The sequence below is a fragment of the Musca vetustissima genome, unplaced genomic scaffold (genome assembly GCF_032173495.1).
Source record: "Musca vetustissima isolate MV318-11 ecotype Yass unplaced genomic scaffold, APGP_CSIRO_Mvet_v1 utg10925, whole genome shotgun sequence".
Lineage (NCBI taxonomy): Eukaryota > Metazoa > Arthropoda > Insecta > Diptera > Muscidae > Musca > Musca vetustissima.
Window position 1 is genome coordinate 24,749 of NW_026881510.1, and position 18,726 is coordinate 43,474.

General features: G+C 36.6%; 2 protein-coding genes across 2 annotated transcripts; one reads left to right on the forward strand and one right to left on the reverse strand.

The window, feature by feature from the left end:
• Positions 1–6,736: 6,736 nt before the first annotated feature.
• On the reverse strand, positions 6,737–15,350 carry LOC133327401 (unconventional myosin-Ia). The gene is made up of 17 exons (XM_061535959.1): positions 15,229–15,350; positions 15,037–15,152; positions 14,895–14,965; positions 14,251–14,731; positions 13,605–14,172; positions 13,471–13,534; positions 13,246–13,259; positions 12,100–12,184; positions 11,935–12,029; positions 11,713–11,860; positions 11,539–11,637; positions 10,307–11,475; positions 9,896–10,242; positions 9,692–9,827; positions 7,210–7,362; positions 7,007–7,134; positions 6,737–6,930 (listed from the first exon to the last, which is right to left on the reverse strand). The coding sequence occupies exons 1-17, from the start codon at positions 15,331–15,333 to the stop codon at positions 6,807–6,809; spliced, it is 3,903 nt and encodes a 1,300-aa protein (XP_061391943.1). The 5' UTR covers positions 15,334–15,350; the 3' UTR covers positions 6,737–6,806.
• A 2,727-nt stretch (positions 15,351–18,077) lies between these two features.
• LOC133327396 (small ribosomal subunit protein uS3m) lies at positions 18,078–18,712 on the forward strand. The gene is made up of 3 exons (XM_061535955.1): positions 18,078–18,095; positions 18,160–18,358; positions 18,423–18,712. Exons 1-3 carry the CDS (start codon positions 18,078–18,080, stop codon positions 18,710–18,712), a joined length of 507 nt encoding a protein of 168 aa, XP_061391939.1.
• The last annotated feature ends 14 nt before the right edge of the window (positions 18,713–18,726 follow it).

Sequence of the window (18,726 nt, forward strand, 5' to 3'; positions counted from 1 at the left end):
TGCTGCAACATTAATACGAGTGCGAACCTTGGGTGCTACAATGTAGTGGTTCGAATCGACATTCGCTCCTCGTATCGATCAAAGTGTAATACACTGGATGAGTGCCTTCCGTCTATCACAACATGATCAATTTGATTTCTCGTTGCTGGATAAACCCTTCAGAATACCGAAAATTGATCCTAACATGTATATGGTGGTATGACAAAACGTAGACATATATAGAAACATTTTTTCTCATGCTCCAAGAACCTGGAAATCCAAAGTACAGTCATTTTCGTGGGAATATGTGCGGGGATCTTTATATAGGAGCTAATATGTCAAGGTAACGAGGGATCCATACGAACTTCTATGTGAATTTTTTCATGTTCAAAAAGCCTGTGATCTGTATCGGTTGTGTCATAAGTAAAAATGGGATTACCTGACTGAGTTTGCCTGAGCATTTAAGGTGGTGTAACGTGTCAAGTGGATCATTATCACAAGCCGGGCAGATATTATCCTCCGTGTCAACAATTCGTGCAGAATACGAATTGAGTCGACTACACTACAATGATTGTCGCAGCTACTGTGCTTTCGGTGACGGGTTTTCTCTGAGGATTGTATTTACCCTGTGTTCTCGAATTGTTTCGTCAACTGCATCAGTATAAATACCATTAAATCCAGATTGATATTGGTTTCCTTTAGTACATCTGTACCACTCTCTCGAGATCATGAAGATCTCGGTGGCGGGTGCCTATTCTTAAATTGATGTTTCGGATAGCGGATATTGCTTCAACAACAACAAAATTTGCTATATATCAGTAAGATAGTTGGCCCATACGCTATGATCGTACAATAATTCGCGTACGTAAAGATCTTTATGTAGTCCGGTGGACGTAAAGTTTCGACTTCTTGTTTCTGAATTCCACGTACAACTGGCGCCCAACATATAATTTACGAAGCAAAGTTTCAAATGTTGCTGGCGGGCGGTTCATTTAGCATCCCAGAGCTTTGAGTGACTGATGGCATCAATTGCCTTAGATAAATCTAGCGCAACCATAACTATCCTATTACACGGCCGGTTCCGTTATAGGTGTGGAAGTCGCATGCAAACTGCTGTTGTACTATACCACTTCAGGAATCCATGTTGATGATCAGTAACTGAGTAACATTTAGGAATGCTAGGGAGTAGCAAAGCCTCAATAGTCTTAGCTGCCTGCCGATAAAAGTCCGATTGGTCTGTAAGATTCAACTTTGCTGGCATTCTTGCCTGGCTTCAGTAACGGGACAATCATACTCATTTTCCAAGCATTGAGAAATATTAAAGTGGCTAACGACAAATTGAGGTCTTTTGCTGCCTACTCTACTCCTGTCTCATCTGGCTAGCATGGCCAGGGCCAATCGCTTTCGATGACTAAGCTTTACAGATGACACATGCAACAGTTCTCTCGGCGGGAAGAGATCTTATAAATCGTAGTACTCTTTATGATATAGCTATAGGGATGCTCGGCAAACTCTCGATTAAAATAATTTTCGCATCTCTTCGCTTCAGTCACAGCCTCATCGCTAATTACTACTGATGTCCTATCATCCTTTTTACCACAGTTCGAGAGCGATTTAACCGGGTTTGGATGTTGCAATTCTTCACATCTATTCTGTTGATCTCCAACGTGATTTCCCTGACTCTGGTATCTGCTGTGTTACATCGACGGAGTTCATCACGCTCATTTGTTGGACCATATGCCTCTGCTGGGAAATTTGGTCTCATCTCGGAAATTCAACCAGCAGAAATAAATCTAATGACTGCAACTGCAAAGATTTCCCGGAATTATTTTTCTGCTACCCGTACATCAGAAGGACGGGAATGTTCTCTGAAGCGCTGGTTGGTGAACTCTCTGAATCCTTACCAGTTGGCTTTCCTATGGTTAAGGAAAGAAAGAATCGGATGGTCTGCTGATGGAGACGATTATGAGGAGGTGTTCTGAGCCAAGAGAGATGGCAGGCTGCCAGTTGACGTCATTTATTAGACCCGGTGACACAATGGCAAATGTCTGGCAAACTGTAACACTCTCACCTTATTCTGATGGGGCCTCCTTATTTACCGTGCAGAACGTGGAGCTAGAAAATTGCTTTGAATGCACGGTTCCCCTCTGGTTTCAATGAAACTAATTGGTTGTCAGTCGAAGAAGTTCTTCCTGATTGAAGTAGGTGATCGTCAGAAGGTTCGGTTTGGTCAGTTTACTTTATACAAAGGGATAACGGTTTTTAACTGTAAAAACAAACAGTCGAAGAACTATTTAGCCTAGACAGAGAGTAATGGAGACCATTAATAATGTAACAGAAGTATCCACTACCCGACAACCAGACAGAGAGTAATGGAAACCATTAGTTATGTACCAGACGTATCCACTACCCGACCACCACCTACTGGAGTGTTATGCTATACGGTACTTGTGTGACATGCGAATGTAATTGATATACATTAAAACATGCGAATGTACATTGATATACAGTATAGATATTTTTGATCTATATATAGAGCGGTCCAAAGGCGAAACATTAAACATCTAGTTGATATCAGCAGGCAGCTCATGGCTTGAGTATAGTTGGCCTGTGTCAGGGTTGAGGCGGTCTACACTACACTCAAAGGACAGCTTCAAATTGCGGAATGAAAGTCTAAAACCTATTAGATGGAGGCTACCCGAAATCGATGAACAGAACTTAAACCATAAGAAATAGATATGAAGAATACAATTAAATAATGAAATTGAAGAAATAATATTAAGATTCGTCTATTCGAAAAATGTTTTACAATTTCTAATTTTAATGTCACACATTTTTACTATTAACGTTTTATTTTTTGTTTTCATTTTCTCTAATATATTTATTATGGTTTATTAACTTTCATTGTAATTTTTATTATATAAATATATTTCTTTTTGTGTGAATATTTCAACTTTTGTTTTCTTTTTATAAATAGAGATTTTTTTTTATTTTTTGAAGGTAAATTATTAACAGTTTTGTATATATTTTTTTTGAAATTTTTTGTTTGTATTGTTCCGTTTACAATTATTGTAATTTTGCTTTTTTTGTTTGTTTCGATATAAGACTGTACAAATATTAGTAAAATCGAGAAGAGGGACTGTAGAAAAAAATGTTCAAAAATTGTTGAAGCCAAGATTACACCATGCTACAGTAAATAAAATTATGTTTTTCTTTTTAATGGAGGTTATATTGTAGTTTAGTTTACCTTATCGAACAATGGGGAAAAGTATGTGGATCCACTTTGAAGTCTACTGACTAAATTTCATAAAGTTTTTATATCGCTTTTTTTAGTTTGCAAACATACTGTAGCATTGTGTTGTGTTGATATTGATTTTGGATATTATATGTATGCATTTTGAAACCGATTGTAGGAAAAATAATATTCGAAATAATAATACAATCTATTGCTGTGGATTCCCTTCATTTGTTGTTATTGTTTTCTTATTTAATACAATTGAACTGTATGCTTGTAAATTATTTGTAAAAATCAATTTTTCTTATAACAAACTTATTCAACTGAGTTATTTTCTTAATAATGGTGTAAATATATAAACTCCTAATTGTTATTATACAATATGTATAAAATGTCACAAATTTTTTAGATATTTATTACCATACATTTAAGGTGTATTATCAGAGAGGTGGTGGTAAAGTACTTTAGATCGCATCTAAAATTCATTTCGCCTACAAGAATATACACTAGTACGTACATAGTACACTAGTACGCAATTTAATATGTATATATATATATATATTGTGGTAAAACAGAATAAGGAACCAGCCTATTATAAATAATTACCGAAAAAGCCTATTGTAAATACCAAATACCCATGATCACTATAATACAACTATGTATGTAACTTGTATTTAAGACATCATTCGGTGGTTGAAAAAACAACAAGTTTCTCCCCAAGACTATCATCTCAGTCCACTGTGTAAAAACCATAGGACTGATATCAACATCAACAAATTTAAATTTTATGTAATGTCTATTCCACATCCGGCAGGATTTCTTCCCAAGAGTTTGTGAAATATGAGCAGAGTCTATTAAAATATATCCTTTAGGATACCATATATCGGCTAGGGGCAAAATGTGTACATCCACCCGTCATTTTAATTTATAATACAATTACAAGCACTTTTACGGACAGATTGCATACAGGATGCCCACTACTGTCAAAAGCGCCACCTATAATCGACGCACAGACCACCAGACTTCATAACATCTGAAAGTACTTTCCTGAACCATGGGAAAGCTGATTGGCCTGGCTTCAGAGAGTTTACCAATTACCACTGAGAGAAATTTCCGGAAAATCATCGCTACTGCTGCTGCTCGCATTATACCTGCTGGTCGAATACCCAATTAAGTCACTCTCGAATCCTGGAAGAAAGGATGAAAGGACGGCTGTTACATTTAACGACGTAACTGTGACAGTCCCGAAGAGGTGCCTGAGTTATTTTAACCGGGAATTCATAGAGCACCCCGAGAGTGACAGGGCGAAAAGGAGTGTACTACCACCACAATTTACGAAGGAGGACGTCGCAGATGTCAATAACGCTAAGTCATCCAAAACGTTGGGCCCGGACGGAATATCCATGGTAATGCTTAGGCAGATGGATTAACCCGGAGTTGAGTACTTAACACCAGCCCTCAACATGTCGTTAACCACCGACATATAATATAATTACAAGCACTCTTACGGACAGATTGCATACAGGATGCCCACTACTGTCAAGAGCGCCACCTATAATCGACGCACAGGTACATGTTCAGGTACACCTTCCGATCATAGTCGCCGTCCACACACCACCAGATTTCATAACATCTGAAAGTACTTTCCTGAACCATGGGAAAGCTGATTGGGCTGGCTTCAGAGAGTTTACCAATTACCGCTTCAGAGAGCTGTCCATTCCCTCAGATCCACGGGTAGCTGAGAGGAATTTCCGGAAAATCATCGCTACAGCTGCCGCTCCCATTATACCTGCGAATCGAATACCCGATTAAGTCACTCTCAAATCCTGGAAGGAAGGATGACAGGACGGCTGTTACATTTAACGACGTAACTGTGACAGACCCGAAGAGGTGCACGAGTTATTTTAAACGGCAATTCATAGAGCACCCCGAGAGCGACAGGGCGAAAAGGAGTGTGCTACCACCACAATTTACGAAGGAGGACGTCGCAGATGTCAATAACGCTAAGTCATCGAAAGCGTTGGGCCCGGACAGAATATCCATGGTAATGCTTAAGCAGATGGATGAACACGGAGTTGAGTACTTAACATCAGCCCTCAACTTGTCGTTAACCACCGACATAGTTCCTGAAGCCTTGCAAATAGGCAGGGTGGTCCCGCTAATGAAGCCTGGCAAGGATGCCAGCAGGGGTGAATCGTACAGGCAGATTTCACTCCTGTCGCCGGTAGCACAGACACTTGAGGCGCTACTCCTCACATCATTGAGAAGCAGTTTTCCAGTTGCCCAACACCAACATGGATTCCGTAAGAGGCATAGCACAACAACAGCAGAGGACTCAACCAGAACAGGCCGGGTAACAGAACAGTTATGGTGGCATTTGATCTATCGAAGGCCATCGATACCGTCAATCATGCCAAGCTGTTCGAAAATATAGAGAAGACAGATCTCCGACCGTATTTGAAACGTTGGATAATCAACGATTGTGCGATCATGGCGTCGTGTCCCATTATTGATGATATATGTGAGAGGCTAAACTTCTTGTTAATTTCTCCATCTGAGGAATATGAAAATATCTGCCACAAAATCAACAGCCACGCTGTTCGCCACATGACCGGCTGAAATGAAGCTTCTACTCAATATAATGGTCGATGAAGAACTGATTACGGCCACCAACTACCCCAAGATACTGGGAGTAAAGTTCGACAGCCGTTTCAAGTCGTCTGCGCAAGCCACTGCTTTATGCGATAAAGCAGTCACTAGCCGGCAGCACACGGACGCAGTCGCTCAGTCAGTAGAGCAATATCACGTGAATACCATAATTGGAGACCACCCCCATCCATCGCAGCAGTGGGGAAGTAGCTGCCAAGGCAAATCCTAGCCGATATATGGGATGACGAAGAGGGCAATGCTGAGGTCGCTGGCATCAGTACTCCACCCTATATTCGATAGGGAACGTCAAATATTTCCCCCTTTGATGTGGGTACGTTTAAAGCCGTCAAGCCATCACTTCTGAGGAAGGCGGCTACAGAGGGAATTGAAGTCATAACTGAGAGTTCCAAAGTCAATTTGGAGCAAGCAATTAGAAGGCGCATGGGAGGACATTTTGTTACGGCCAGTAATACGTATGAGGACTGCAAATGATCGGCGAGAAGGAATTCAGATTAGCCTTTGGTTTCGCATGTTCCGGAAGAAGCCAAGAAGAAATGTCAAATTTAATTTGTACGTACTAGTGTATTTTAAACTAATTACAATTTATCCCCCATCTTGTCTACCCACCTTCCGTATATAATTCATAAATTATAGAGACAAAAAATTGAAGCAATATGTTTCAATATATAGATACATAGATATTAAATATATAGTATGTTAAATGAAATCTGTATGATTGTCAGGTTTTTTTGTGTGTATGTTGGTGTGAGTATGTTATCAGGAGTTATTGAGATTCTAAAGATTTTTCTTTGCCTTAAATATGGGAAATTGTTCGTTTGGAACCAGAGGAAACATGTGGGTTTTTGGTTTATTTTGCCCTTGCATCTAATTCATAGGCATTTAAAAATGTCAACGATGTCCAACGATAACTTTTAGTTGCGGATCATACAATAATTTCCATACGATTAGCTTTTCTAGTAACCTTTGGTGGTCCTTGTGCAAGATCCGACATACCGCCATATTTAAAATTAAATATAACAGTTTGTTGGCCAAAATTCGCTTCAAAACTGGGAATAGTGCAAAATATAATAGTGTTTAGAATGTTGCTTATATAAATTTTTAATAAATAACAACTTTACTTACTCTGTACTAATATGTATTTCAGGCGGTTTCCCCGTGGCATTTTGTATAACCAAAAACATTTTCGTAACTATTTCGATAATGTGAGCCGCTTGAACAACTATATCACCTTTTTTGCGACAAAATTCAGACTGTAGAGATACAGAAGAGAAGTAGTTAGTTGTTATTTTTTGGGAATATTTTCGGTATATAAATCTCAAACTTACAGCTTTCACATGAAATACAGCTATATCATCCATATATGGACTAAGTGACATACGATAAATTTCTGCAGCAGGCACACGATATTTTATTTGTAATGTTCTCTGATCCAGTAACAATAATGATGATGTGGATATGACCAATAAAATAGGCACAATCTTGAGTGAAAAAATAAAGAAAGAAATTTAAATATATATATATTAAATTCCAAAATGGTATATCCACTATATAATGAGGGTGGCGTAGGGAATGGAAGATACCAAGCAACGGCTCCGATTGGCTTTAACATGGTGAAGCCCAGGCTTCAGATTCACTCCAGTAGATAAGCGAATTGCTACCATCCGTATAAAAAAGAAGTTCTTCAACATCAGTCTTCCTTGCGCACATGCTCCGACCGAAGACATAGATGAGCAGACCAAAGACATATTTTACGAGCGCATAGAAACAGCATATGACCGCTGCCCTGGCCATGACATTAAAATTCTGCTAGGAGGTTTTAATGCAAAAATCGGAAGGGAAATATATTTGGCCCCTACGTCGGAAAATTAAGCCTCCATGAAGAAACATCCGACAACGACATGAAGTTGATTGTCTTCGTAGCAGCAAAAAACATGCTGCTAACTAGCACCAGATTCGATCGGGAGAAATCCACTTGGATTTCTCCGATCGAACAACGAGAATTCAAATCGATCATGTTGCGATAGACGGAAGGCATTCATCCAGTGTTTTAGACGTCCGATCCGGGGAGCGAATATCGATTCGGACCATTACCTTGTAGCAGCCAAGGTACGCACCCGTCTTAATGTAGCAGCATAGGTGCGATCTAATGTAAAACGGAAATTTGACGTCGAAAAGCTGCAAACACAACACATAGCAGAAGCCTACTCCGCTCAACTTACCCAACTACTTGACGAAAGTACCCATTGTCCCGATAATAATATAAAAGCACAGTGGCAGAGCATTTCCCACTCCCTACAAACTGCAGCAAAAGCAACACTTGGGTACCAAAAATCACCATTAAGAAACCCTTGGTACGACCAGGAGTGTCGTAATGCTACTGATGTGTAAAACGCAGCGTATAGGGCAGCCCTGCAGACAGTAGCAACACGTAATGCGATGGAGAATTATTGGTAGAAAAGCAGAGAGGAGAAACGTATTTTCAGAAAAAAAGAAGAAAGAACAAGAAAAACGTGAGCGTGAGCAAAGCGTGATGTACAGGAGTAAGAATGAAGTCCAAAATTTTACCAACGAGTAAAACACCAAACCAAAGGCTTTAGTGCAGGCACATCCTCCTGTATAGATGAAGAAGGAAACCTGGTGACAGATACAGACAGCGTGCTGAATATTTTGAAAAAACTTCTGGTATCAAATAGTAGCGGTAAAGAGGATATCCCAGAACCAATAATGGATGATGGTATAGATTGTATACCACCTAGCCAAGATGAGGTCAGAATAGAAATCAATCGGCTGAAGAATAATAAAGCACCAGGTGCCGATAGGTTACAAGCCGAACTATTCAAGACTGGTGGTCAGATGCTGGTAAGGAACATGCACCAGCTGATTAATACAATTTGGCTAGAGGAATGCATGCCCAATGATTGGAACTTCAGCATCCTGTGTCCCGTACACAAAAAAGGAGACAACTATAGGGGAATAAGTCCCCTTCCCATCGCTTATAAAGTGCTATCCTGCGTGCTGTGTGAACGACTGAAGCCAATGATCAATGACATTATTGGACCATACCAATGTGGCTTCAGACCTGGCAAATCCATCATTGACCACATTTTCACTCTGCGCCAAATCATTGCGAGCGGTAACAGCCACCTTTGAAAAAATTCAGAAGGAGTCTACCAAAGTAGGTCTGGCAGTAAATGGCATCAAGGCGCAAGACGTCCAATAGACTCGGATCAACTGTGGAATTTGTGAACTACAGCTTCGAGGTAGTTAAAGATTTTATATCCCTTGGTACCGCCATAAATAAAACTAATGTCATCAGTTTTGAAATTCTGAGAAGGATGGTGATGATATCGGCATCGAATGAACTACGAGCTTTACAATCTATACGCGGACATCGACGAATGAGAATGCCCTGCTCAAAAGGCATATAAAAGCGATCCTACTCATGGTTCGCGCAGAAGGGGAAGGCCACGAATTAGATGGAAAAACCAAGTAGAAGACAAAATTTCGCAGCAGGGTCTTTCAAATTGGAGGAGATGCGCAAAAGACCGACGCGCTTGCAAATATTTTATAAGCTCGGCTTATGGAACAACCGTTCTGTAACAAGCCAGCTAAGTGAGTTAGCAAGTACTATATAATGATACCGTCCATAATATTAGCCCCTTTTCCTACCATTATAACATTATATAGTTTCAAATGGTGTTGGAAATGTTTTTTATATATTTATCTTCTAGTGCAAATATCAGTCCATTTTAGATATATCCAATTCAGTATTCATATTGAAAAAATAAATTGAAAATGTTTACTCACCTTACCACTTGATCTTGTTATCTTATTTATAATATCAGCAAATACAACATACTGATCATTGGTTTCTGAACACATTCGTTTCCACATGGCATTTGGTCGTAATCTCACATAATCGCCAATAAAAGGATGGCCCACACTAGAAAAAAAAAATAGAATTCATGGCGTTACAGATTACCCATTAAAAAAAATATATTTTTGAAATACCTCCTCGGATAGGAAGCTTTGCGATCTTTAAATATAATACTGGCGGTGACCTTTTCACGCATACGATTTCTCGATGTCTGATCAAAGGAACTACGATATAAATAACATTTCCAACGATGATAGATGGCACGCAATAAACGTGATGTCTCCTCCAGGAATGATGGTGCTGCCGGCCAATCCATCGAAAGCGGACTTAACGAATTTGGTGGTAATTTTTGAGGTATTGTCAAAAGAAATTGGCGAGTTTTGTATAGAATATAAGCTCTGGCTATAATCTCGGCGGCCCAATTACCTCTTCGCTTGTATTTAACGGTGCGATATTGCTCACGTGACTGAAAGTAGACAAACTATAAAGGCATGGGTTACGTTTATTTTAATTAAAATATTTTTTCTCGATATTTTCTTTCTTACCCTAAACGCCCTCCAAGCCCTTGCTATTGTTATTTGACTTGAACGCAATCGTAGAAATCTACTCCTCTCCCGATACATACGAAATGTGGTCTGTATCAATGTGGCCAAATCATGCATACGTCCTTTGCGAAATTGTTCCAATTCATAAACGGTTCGCGGACTACGAACGAAAACATTTTTTGTGCCAATTGTAAATTCAGCTGATGGCAATGGAAGATTGCGAATTATTAGGGCGATGCCCTCAACACATTTACCGCCACGATAGTGCGGCCATGTTTTGGCACTTAAAAGTTTGTAGCGTAGGAAAAATTTCGCATGTAGCATATGAAAACAGTGGCCCTGGCGGCAAAGATACACCAACGGCATCAGCGACATATAACGCACCTGATGCTGCACCAGCGACATATCAAACGTACGTGATTGACGACATTCATTTGGCCTAATACAAAATATATAACGTGAACATCGTGGCTTAATAATGGCTAATAAAGTATTTAATTGAGTGCGTATATTGGAACTTAACGTGGTGGGCTTTTTGTTGGCTTGTCTCCGTGGATTACCCTCCGGAAAAAGACTTTGTACGAGTGGCAGTTTACTTTGATATAAACCTGAACTTAAGTACTTTGGCAGCGTATCGGAATTCTTCTCTAAAAATCTATGAACCGAATATTGCACGACATTGGCATAGTGGCGTATGCGAAATGTCATCGAATTGGGCTGGGCTATCATAAAACACGGGTGCCCAGCACAACATTGTTGGATGCGTGTCAATAGTGCTTCGTTGGTCGTCAAATGCGGTTCGTTGATTAAACTCAATATACCATAATTGGGTTTATCAATCAATTCACATATCGACTCGTTGTCAAAATAATCAATTCGCGACCATTCAAGTCCCTCACGAACATACAATTCTTGTTCGACTCTCAGAACATTGTGCACAAAGTTTTGATGAATTTTCTCCGAACTATAGTTAATGGCGAATTGTTCGAAGGAATTGTGTTCCATCGATTCAAAACCATAAAAATCTAACAAGGCTAAATTCTTTTCACGTTGCGTCGATTTGAGGCTATCGTTGATTTTATTCACCAGCCATGTGAAAAGTCTGGAATATAGAGTGCGACACAGTGTGTTACGGGTCATAGATGCTTGGCGAGCATCCAATTCGCAACCTAAAGTAAAGAAAGCCATGAATTTAAATATTTATTCATATCGTATAATTTCCTGCTGCTTACCGACATCTTCCAAACTGCTATTTGAGCTAGACGCTCTTGTAAGGCAATTAATTAAAATTTGAGCTTCTAAATTAAGTAAATGAGCGGTTTCTTCTACTTCTGTAAATGGGGAGTTACAAAATAAAATATGTAGTATAACAGTTTCAATATTGGGCGTACACAAAAAGGACTTACCATAAATATTTGATATTTGACAACCCTCGGTGCCATCAATGTTTGTTATGGGTACAAATATAAAATTACCTAATTTCAATACGACTGCTATAATACGAAATATTGAATTTATGTCATCACAAGATAAACCCAGCACATCTAATGATTTCTATAAAAAACAATTAATCATAAATAAAATAAATGAATAAAATAAAAAAATAATCGTGGGATATTTATACTTACTTTGGTATAGTGAAAATTAGTACGATCTTCTTCCAAGGCAGTTGTATTTTTTAAAATATCATATTTTTCAACATTACGATATAATTTTAAGGATTCTAAAAATTATAAAATTGGTATATTATTATAACGTATTATTTTATATATGTATGTAAATGTATGCATTACTTAATAATTGTAAATCGCCACCGGCCAATAACTGATAAAATATATGGAAATTTCTTTCCCCGGAAGAAACATCAGTAACACGTGTCTGTAATGAAAAAATAAAATTAGTATTTTTTCGGAATCATTACATCTGGCAGGAGAATAAGAAAAAAGAGCCTTATTTTTTCAAGGACTTTCTGATCAATAAATATTTTTTCCAAGGACCTCCTAACCAATAAGCGTGAATTTTTTTAAAGAATATTTTTAAAAGAATCTCATTTCTTTCAAAACAGCCTGCTGAAGATCTGGAAGGAGCATTTTCAAGAACTTCTGGTTTCAAATAGTAGCGATGAAGAGGATACCTCAGAACCAATAATAGATGACGGTATAGAGTGTATACAACCTAGCCAAGATGAAGTCAGAATAGCAATCAATCGTCTGAAGAATAATAAAGCAGCAGGTGCCGATGGTTTACCAGCCGAACTATTCAGATATTCCAGATTTTCACTCTGCGCCAAGGAGCTTAAGGGCGATAGCGTGAATATTTTTAAAGAATATTTTCCCAAGGACCTTAAGGGCGATAGCGTGAATATTTTTAAAGAATATTTTTCCAAGGACTTCAGCGTGGATTTTTTAAAGAATATTTTTCCAAGGACCTCCAGAGCGATAGCATGAACATTTTTAAAGAATATTTTTCCAAGGATCTTAAGGACAGTAATCGAGAATTTTTTAAAGAATATTTTTCCAAGGACATCAAGGGCGGTAGCATGAATAATTTAAAGTAATATTATTCTAAGAAGCTTAAGGACATTAAGCTTCGATGTTTTCAAGAATATCTTTTCAATGACATCAAGAACAAAAAATAATGTTTTTAAAATAATGTTTTTCCAAGGACCTCAAGGGCAATACAAGTGGATTTTAAATTAAAGTATATTTTCTCAAGCCCTCAGGGACAATACAGGTGCATTTTTTAAAGAATATCTTTTCAAGGGCCTTAAGGACAATGAGCGTGAATTTTTTAAAGAATATTTTCCTCAAAGACAATTTTCTAAAAAAAAAACTTTTTTCAAAGTCCTTCAGGACAAAAAGCGTGGTTTTTTAAATATTTCGTCTGTAAAAATCTTAAACAAATAAAAGAAATTCAAATTAAAAAAAATTATTTCAAACCTTTTCCAACATATCTTTAAATGTAAGCATGAGTAGAAAATATGAAGAAAAAAAATATAAATAATTGTTAATATTTATATTAAAGTATAAAGTATATTTTGAAATTGTTTTATGGTAGATTCATTATTTTTTAAACAAATTTTGATAGTTGATTAAAAAAATCCTAATAATATACCATAAAAGTATGACATTTTATTTATAATAGATACCAAAAAATATACTTACAATGAGTTATGTGAACACCAATTGGATCGCCCTTAAAATCAATTTCTATATCAAAAAGTTTTCCCTAAAACAAAAAAAAAAATATTAATTAAATACAAAACATATTTAATATGTAACAAATGCCCACCACTTACATAACGACTAGAATTGTTATTTTTCAAAGTAACCGCATTGCCCATTGCCTCAAGAAAAACATCAGCAAATGAGACACATTCTCTTAAACGCTTCAAAGGATTTTTCTGTTTTCTTGGTGTTACCGGAGATGACTGCCATAGCTTCAAGGCATTTATGGCCGATTGATTTATTTTGTGGGCATCATATAATGAAATGCGTTGCATTGAACCAGATAGCTGAGTATTTTCGTCACGATTACAGCAATCGGATAAGCCTTGCTTGGTTAGATTTGAACAACTGCCACGTTGTAGGTGGGCCGATGACATTGTTGATAGACTATAATTGCCCGGTTGTGATGCTGATGATATACTTATGTCGCCATCATCTTTGTCGAAACTTTGAGCACGGGTACATTTGCTATGACCACATTGGCGACAACCGCCACCAGTGAACGATTGCAAATACTTAGGCGAAGTACTACGAGGTAAATAAATAGTTGAGGAAGATTTGGATGTTGAGGCGGATTTATGGGGAATTTGTGTAGATTGATGATGTTTGAAACATGATTTTGGTGGATGAGGTGACAGGGTGATACCAAACGTGGTTGACAATTGTTGTTGGCCACAATGTGCAGACGTGTTGCCGGCGGCCATGGTTGTGGTGTATATATTTGAACTATCTAAAGTTGAAATATTTTCGGTACTTTTGTGATGTGAAAAATCAAATTCAACCATTTTCTCTCTCATGCTACGTTTCCCATGACGATCTGAGCTTTCGGCACGTGCTCTATGCTGTACAGCTGCATCACAGTATTTTGTTGTTGTTGTTGGTCCTGGAGACGGGGTTTGTCTACGTTGTTGTTGCTGCTGTTGCATTAGTAGGCATGAATTGGAATTGGCGGCAGTAATTGTACTCTTATTTGGTAAATAGCTTAACGTTGTCGGCCCCATTGAACAAGAACTGGATGTGCGCCGATGTTTGTGAGACGATGACCCACAACCTGATGCCGCTACTGCTGCTGCTGCACCGCCAGAACCAACCGACGATTGTTTGCTTAGAGACGATGATCTTTTAGATTTTTCTTGAATATGTGTTAGGAAATTGACAATCATTTTAAAAGATTCGGTTTTACCGGATCCACTTTCACCTGTTAATGAAATTAAAAAAAAACTAATTAATGAAATCGTAAATGTGTGAATTTAAAAAAATACCACGCCTTGTGGTATTTTTGAAGTATAATTCTTGGAACACCTATCAAGTCTTGTATCCACTATCAATAGTTGTATTATGTATCATATATATTTCCTTACCCGTCATAATTATACACTGATCCTCATTTCGATCCTTAAGTGATTGAAATGATAAATTTGCAAGGCCATAACTGAAATAGAAAAAAACCAAACACATTTACTTCTTTTTCGAATTTTCAAACAAAAATCATATATAACTTACATGTGTGGAGGCAATTGAAATATGCCTTTACTACCATAGTTATGTATTAGGTCCAACGAATTTTCTGATATGTGATGATATGGATTTACAGCCACCACGGAAGTGCCTATATAAGTCTGCAAAATTAACATATTTATATTAATTTCAAAAATGATTATAAAAAAAAAAAAAAAAAAACAAAACACAACTTACATATATGAGATCACGTTTGTAACGTTGATGTATATTATTAATGAAACTATCTTCTGAAAGATTTTCCAATAATACAGAATCCCAAGTACCGATTTCTTGTTCCATAGTAGAAAAAATAACAACAAAAAAGTATTTTTTTGGCAATAATATAAGGCTTGTGTGTATGTTTGTGTTACAAAATGGAATGCTTTGTATTGTAATTAGTTATTTGAAATATCTGAAAAAAAAGAGAGAAGAAACTTGAATGTAATTATTTACAATACAATAGTTAATTTTCCAGTAAAAGAATAAAAAATGATAATAAAACATTTTTCTTGAATATTATGCAAAGCAATATAATTTTTTGAAATGTGCAGATAACCTTTGTTGCTTATGTTATACCTTTCATTATATTATTTTTAATATTTATTAAACATTTAAATCGAAATGGCTCATAAAGGTGGTCACTAGAAATGATTAGTAATTATTAACGATATCTGGTATAGAAAAAAATTACAAAATAATTCAAAGGAAAAATAGTAAATAAAGTCCAAAATTGGATCGTGTGTCAAGTTTGCTTTAAATTGGTTTAGATTTTGATATAGCTAAAATATTTAAATTTTGTCCGATTGGGCGACTGCTTTAAAACGGTTAGGATTTAGATTAGCTACCATGTATAATTTCGCCCGATTTCGAGTAAAAGTGTGCACCAAATATCCAAGGTTTTCCAGTTTGATAGGGAATTCGCATATCGTAACTGAATTGAGTCCAGATTGACGTGTATCAAGTTCAGATTTAGATGTAGGGGAGACTGGGGCACCTTCGGCACTTTTTTTAGAGCTCTATATCTCAGTACTTATTCAACATATATAACAACTTTATGGCTGATTATTGTCCTCTGACACTTAATTATAAAAAATAGTACCAAAAAGATATAAAAAAAGAATAGTATTAGTGACAAAATTTTACAGTTTTGTAAAAAAAGTCAAATTCGAGGAATGTGCCCCAACCCGGGGTAGCTTCGGCATTTGATGGGGCACATTCGGCACCATAGTCATAGCCGGGTAATTGTCATCGCTATCAGTCTGGTTGAAATTCTGATCCTCTAAAGGCTCTATTTGGTTTCAATACGCCACACAATGTTTGAATTATAGGACTTTATTTTCTAGCGGCGGACGTTTACATCTCAAGGTCGCATAAACTATCAGAAATAGAGGTTTTCTATCGCATTTTCGTCAATACAAGCACGTTTGATCTTATATATGCAATTTCGAACCATATTAAAGGATTAGTTTTAAAGACAAACTCAAAAACATTTTAAGGAAATAATATTGCACAATCTGTATATGGCCGAATGTGCCCCACTTTAAAATGCCGAATGTACCCCGAATGTACTTTTAATAGTTTTTTTCATTTTTTTCGATCAGTTTTGTAAAAACATTAGATTTTTAAAAATTACTATAATAATACACATCGTAGTTAACCACTTTTTAATAATATTGTCTTAAAAATTTAAAAAGTTTTATACACGAAATACTTACGAAATGGAATTGAAATATTACAGAAACATCTATAAAAATACAAAAACCCATGTATCTAAATAAGTTTATTAGCTAGAAATTTCAAACTTTGTGTCAGTTATTTATTTCGATATTCGATACCTATGTATCGAAACTTGTGATGTACGGTTAGAGCTTCATATCGAAAACGCGATTGCCGAAGGTGCCCCAGTCTCCCCTACCTCCCAATGTTATAGTCGTGAGACCACGATGACGTGTGTTTATTTTTGTTTAGGTTTCAATATAGCTGAATTTGTCCCATTAACACGCACAATATTTATTTAATACGGTTTAGATTTAGCACTTTTCAAGAATTTGGAATAAAATGATGTGCGATTAATTTTATTTCAATAAATATATCATTTAAGATTCTTAGAAGAGGTTGCCTATCATATAGCTGGCTCCATTCGACTTGGTTTTTTTTTCTTATTTAACCTGCAATTATTTATTTATAATTTTAGCTACAATTGTTTAACAAAATATATTTAAAAAATCACCCAAATTATTCGTATTATTTTTCCCACGTTTAAAATTAACACATCAGTGATAGAAAAATCGCTACATTGACAACATTGATCACTGCAACAAGATACAACAGCAACAACAATAACACGTATGTGACAATGAGTGTTTTTAGCACACTTGAGATTTTATTTCTTTTCATTGAAATTTTCTTATCGATTTTCTTCTGCCAAACAGCATATATTTCATATAAATATTAAGTAAATATTAATTGGCGCAACATATATTTTCCAAATCCGAACTCAAACACAATATTTTTTACCATATTCTTAGGGAAAAATAAACTTTTTCACCCATCACTTATTTTTGTTTCTAATTTTTTATTCGCACATATTATTACTTCTTCTTGATATATACTACATGGTCTGGCAATGTGAATAGCTCTATTGGGGAAGAAGAAGACTTGAATTGACATTGAACATTGTCAATGATGGTATGTGGCTGGTAACGGCGTTGTATGTTACCGTTATACATTGCGAGGTGGATTCAGAAGAGAGGGTATTTTTAGTGTAACTTAAACTTTATAATGAAAATTAATTGCGAATGGTGTTATCGCGGGCAAAAAAAAAACCTAATTAAAAAATCGATTTTTAAAATTAATTTTTTAAGAATAAATTGTTTAAATGTGTTTTATTCTCCTTTTCTATTTGGGTTATTAATCACTCAAACACTGAACGCCTGCATTGTGGTCTGACGTTAACAGACATTGACTGAACACACCCCTATCTGATGTTATGTCATTAACAGCTGTTAGCTTTCTTGTCATTTACTTGAAGTTGTGAAGCAGCGATGTTGGCCTTACAAAAAGTTAGTTTGTAAAAAACACAAATAATATAAATAAAATATTACTAATTTATTATTGTATTTGTAGTTAACATCTTCCCTATTAAGGGACCAAGTAGCCAATGGAAAATATGTCGCTGCTCTCATTCACACAACGGCTGTTTGCGAGAAAACCCAGTCGGGTCGCTACCGCATAACCACAAAACGTAACAAACCGCTTACCTATGAAATGGCCAATCCTCCACATTATATTGCCCATCGTAAATCATGGAACTCTTGGAATACTTGTAGGTCACCATGAAGAGATTTTGATTAACAATTAATAATATTAAATAACATTTGCAATTTCAGCCACAATGTTGGATGGTCTACGTCCCTCGCAGACAGCCATTGAGGATTTATTTATACGTAAATTTATGAATGGCACCTGGCATTCGCTGATGTGCTCCGAGGTTATTATTAAACGTCAACATAATATGATTCGAATTGCCGGTATAGTAAGACAGGCAATTAGTGCCCGAAAAATGTATTTCCTAATTGGTTATACAGAGGAACTACTTTCATATTGGATGCAATGTCCGGTCACATTGGAACTACAAACAGTACAAGACAAAAATGATGTTGTTTTCAAGTATATTTAAGTTTATTGGTTTTT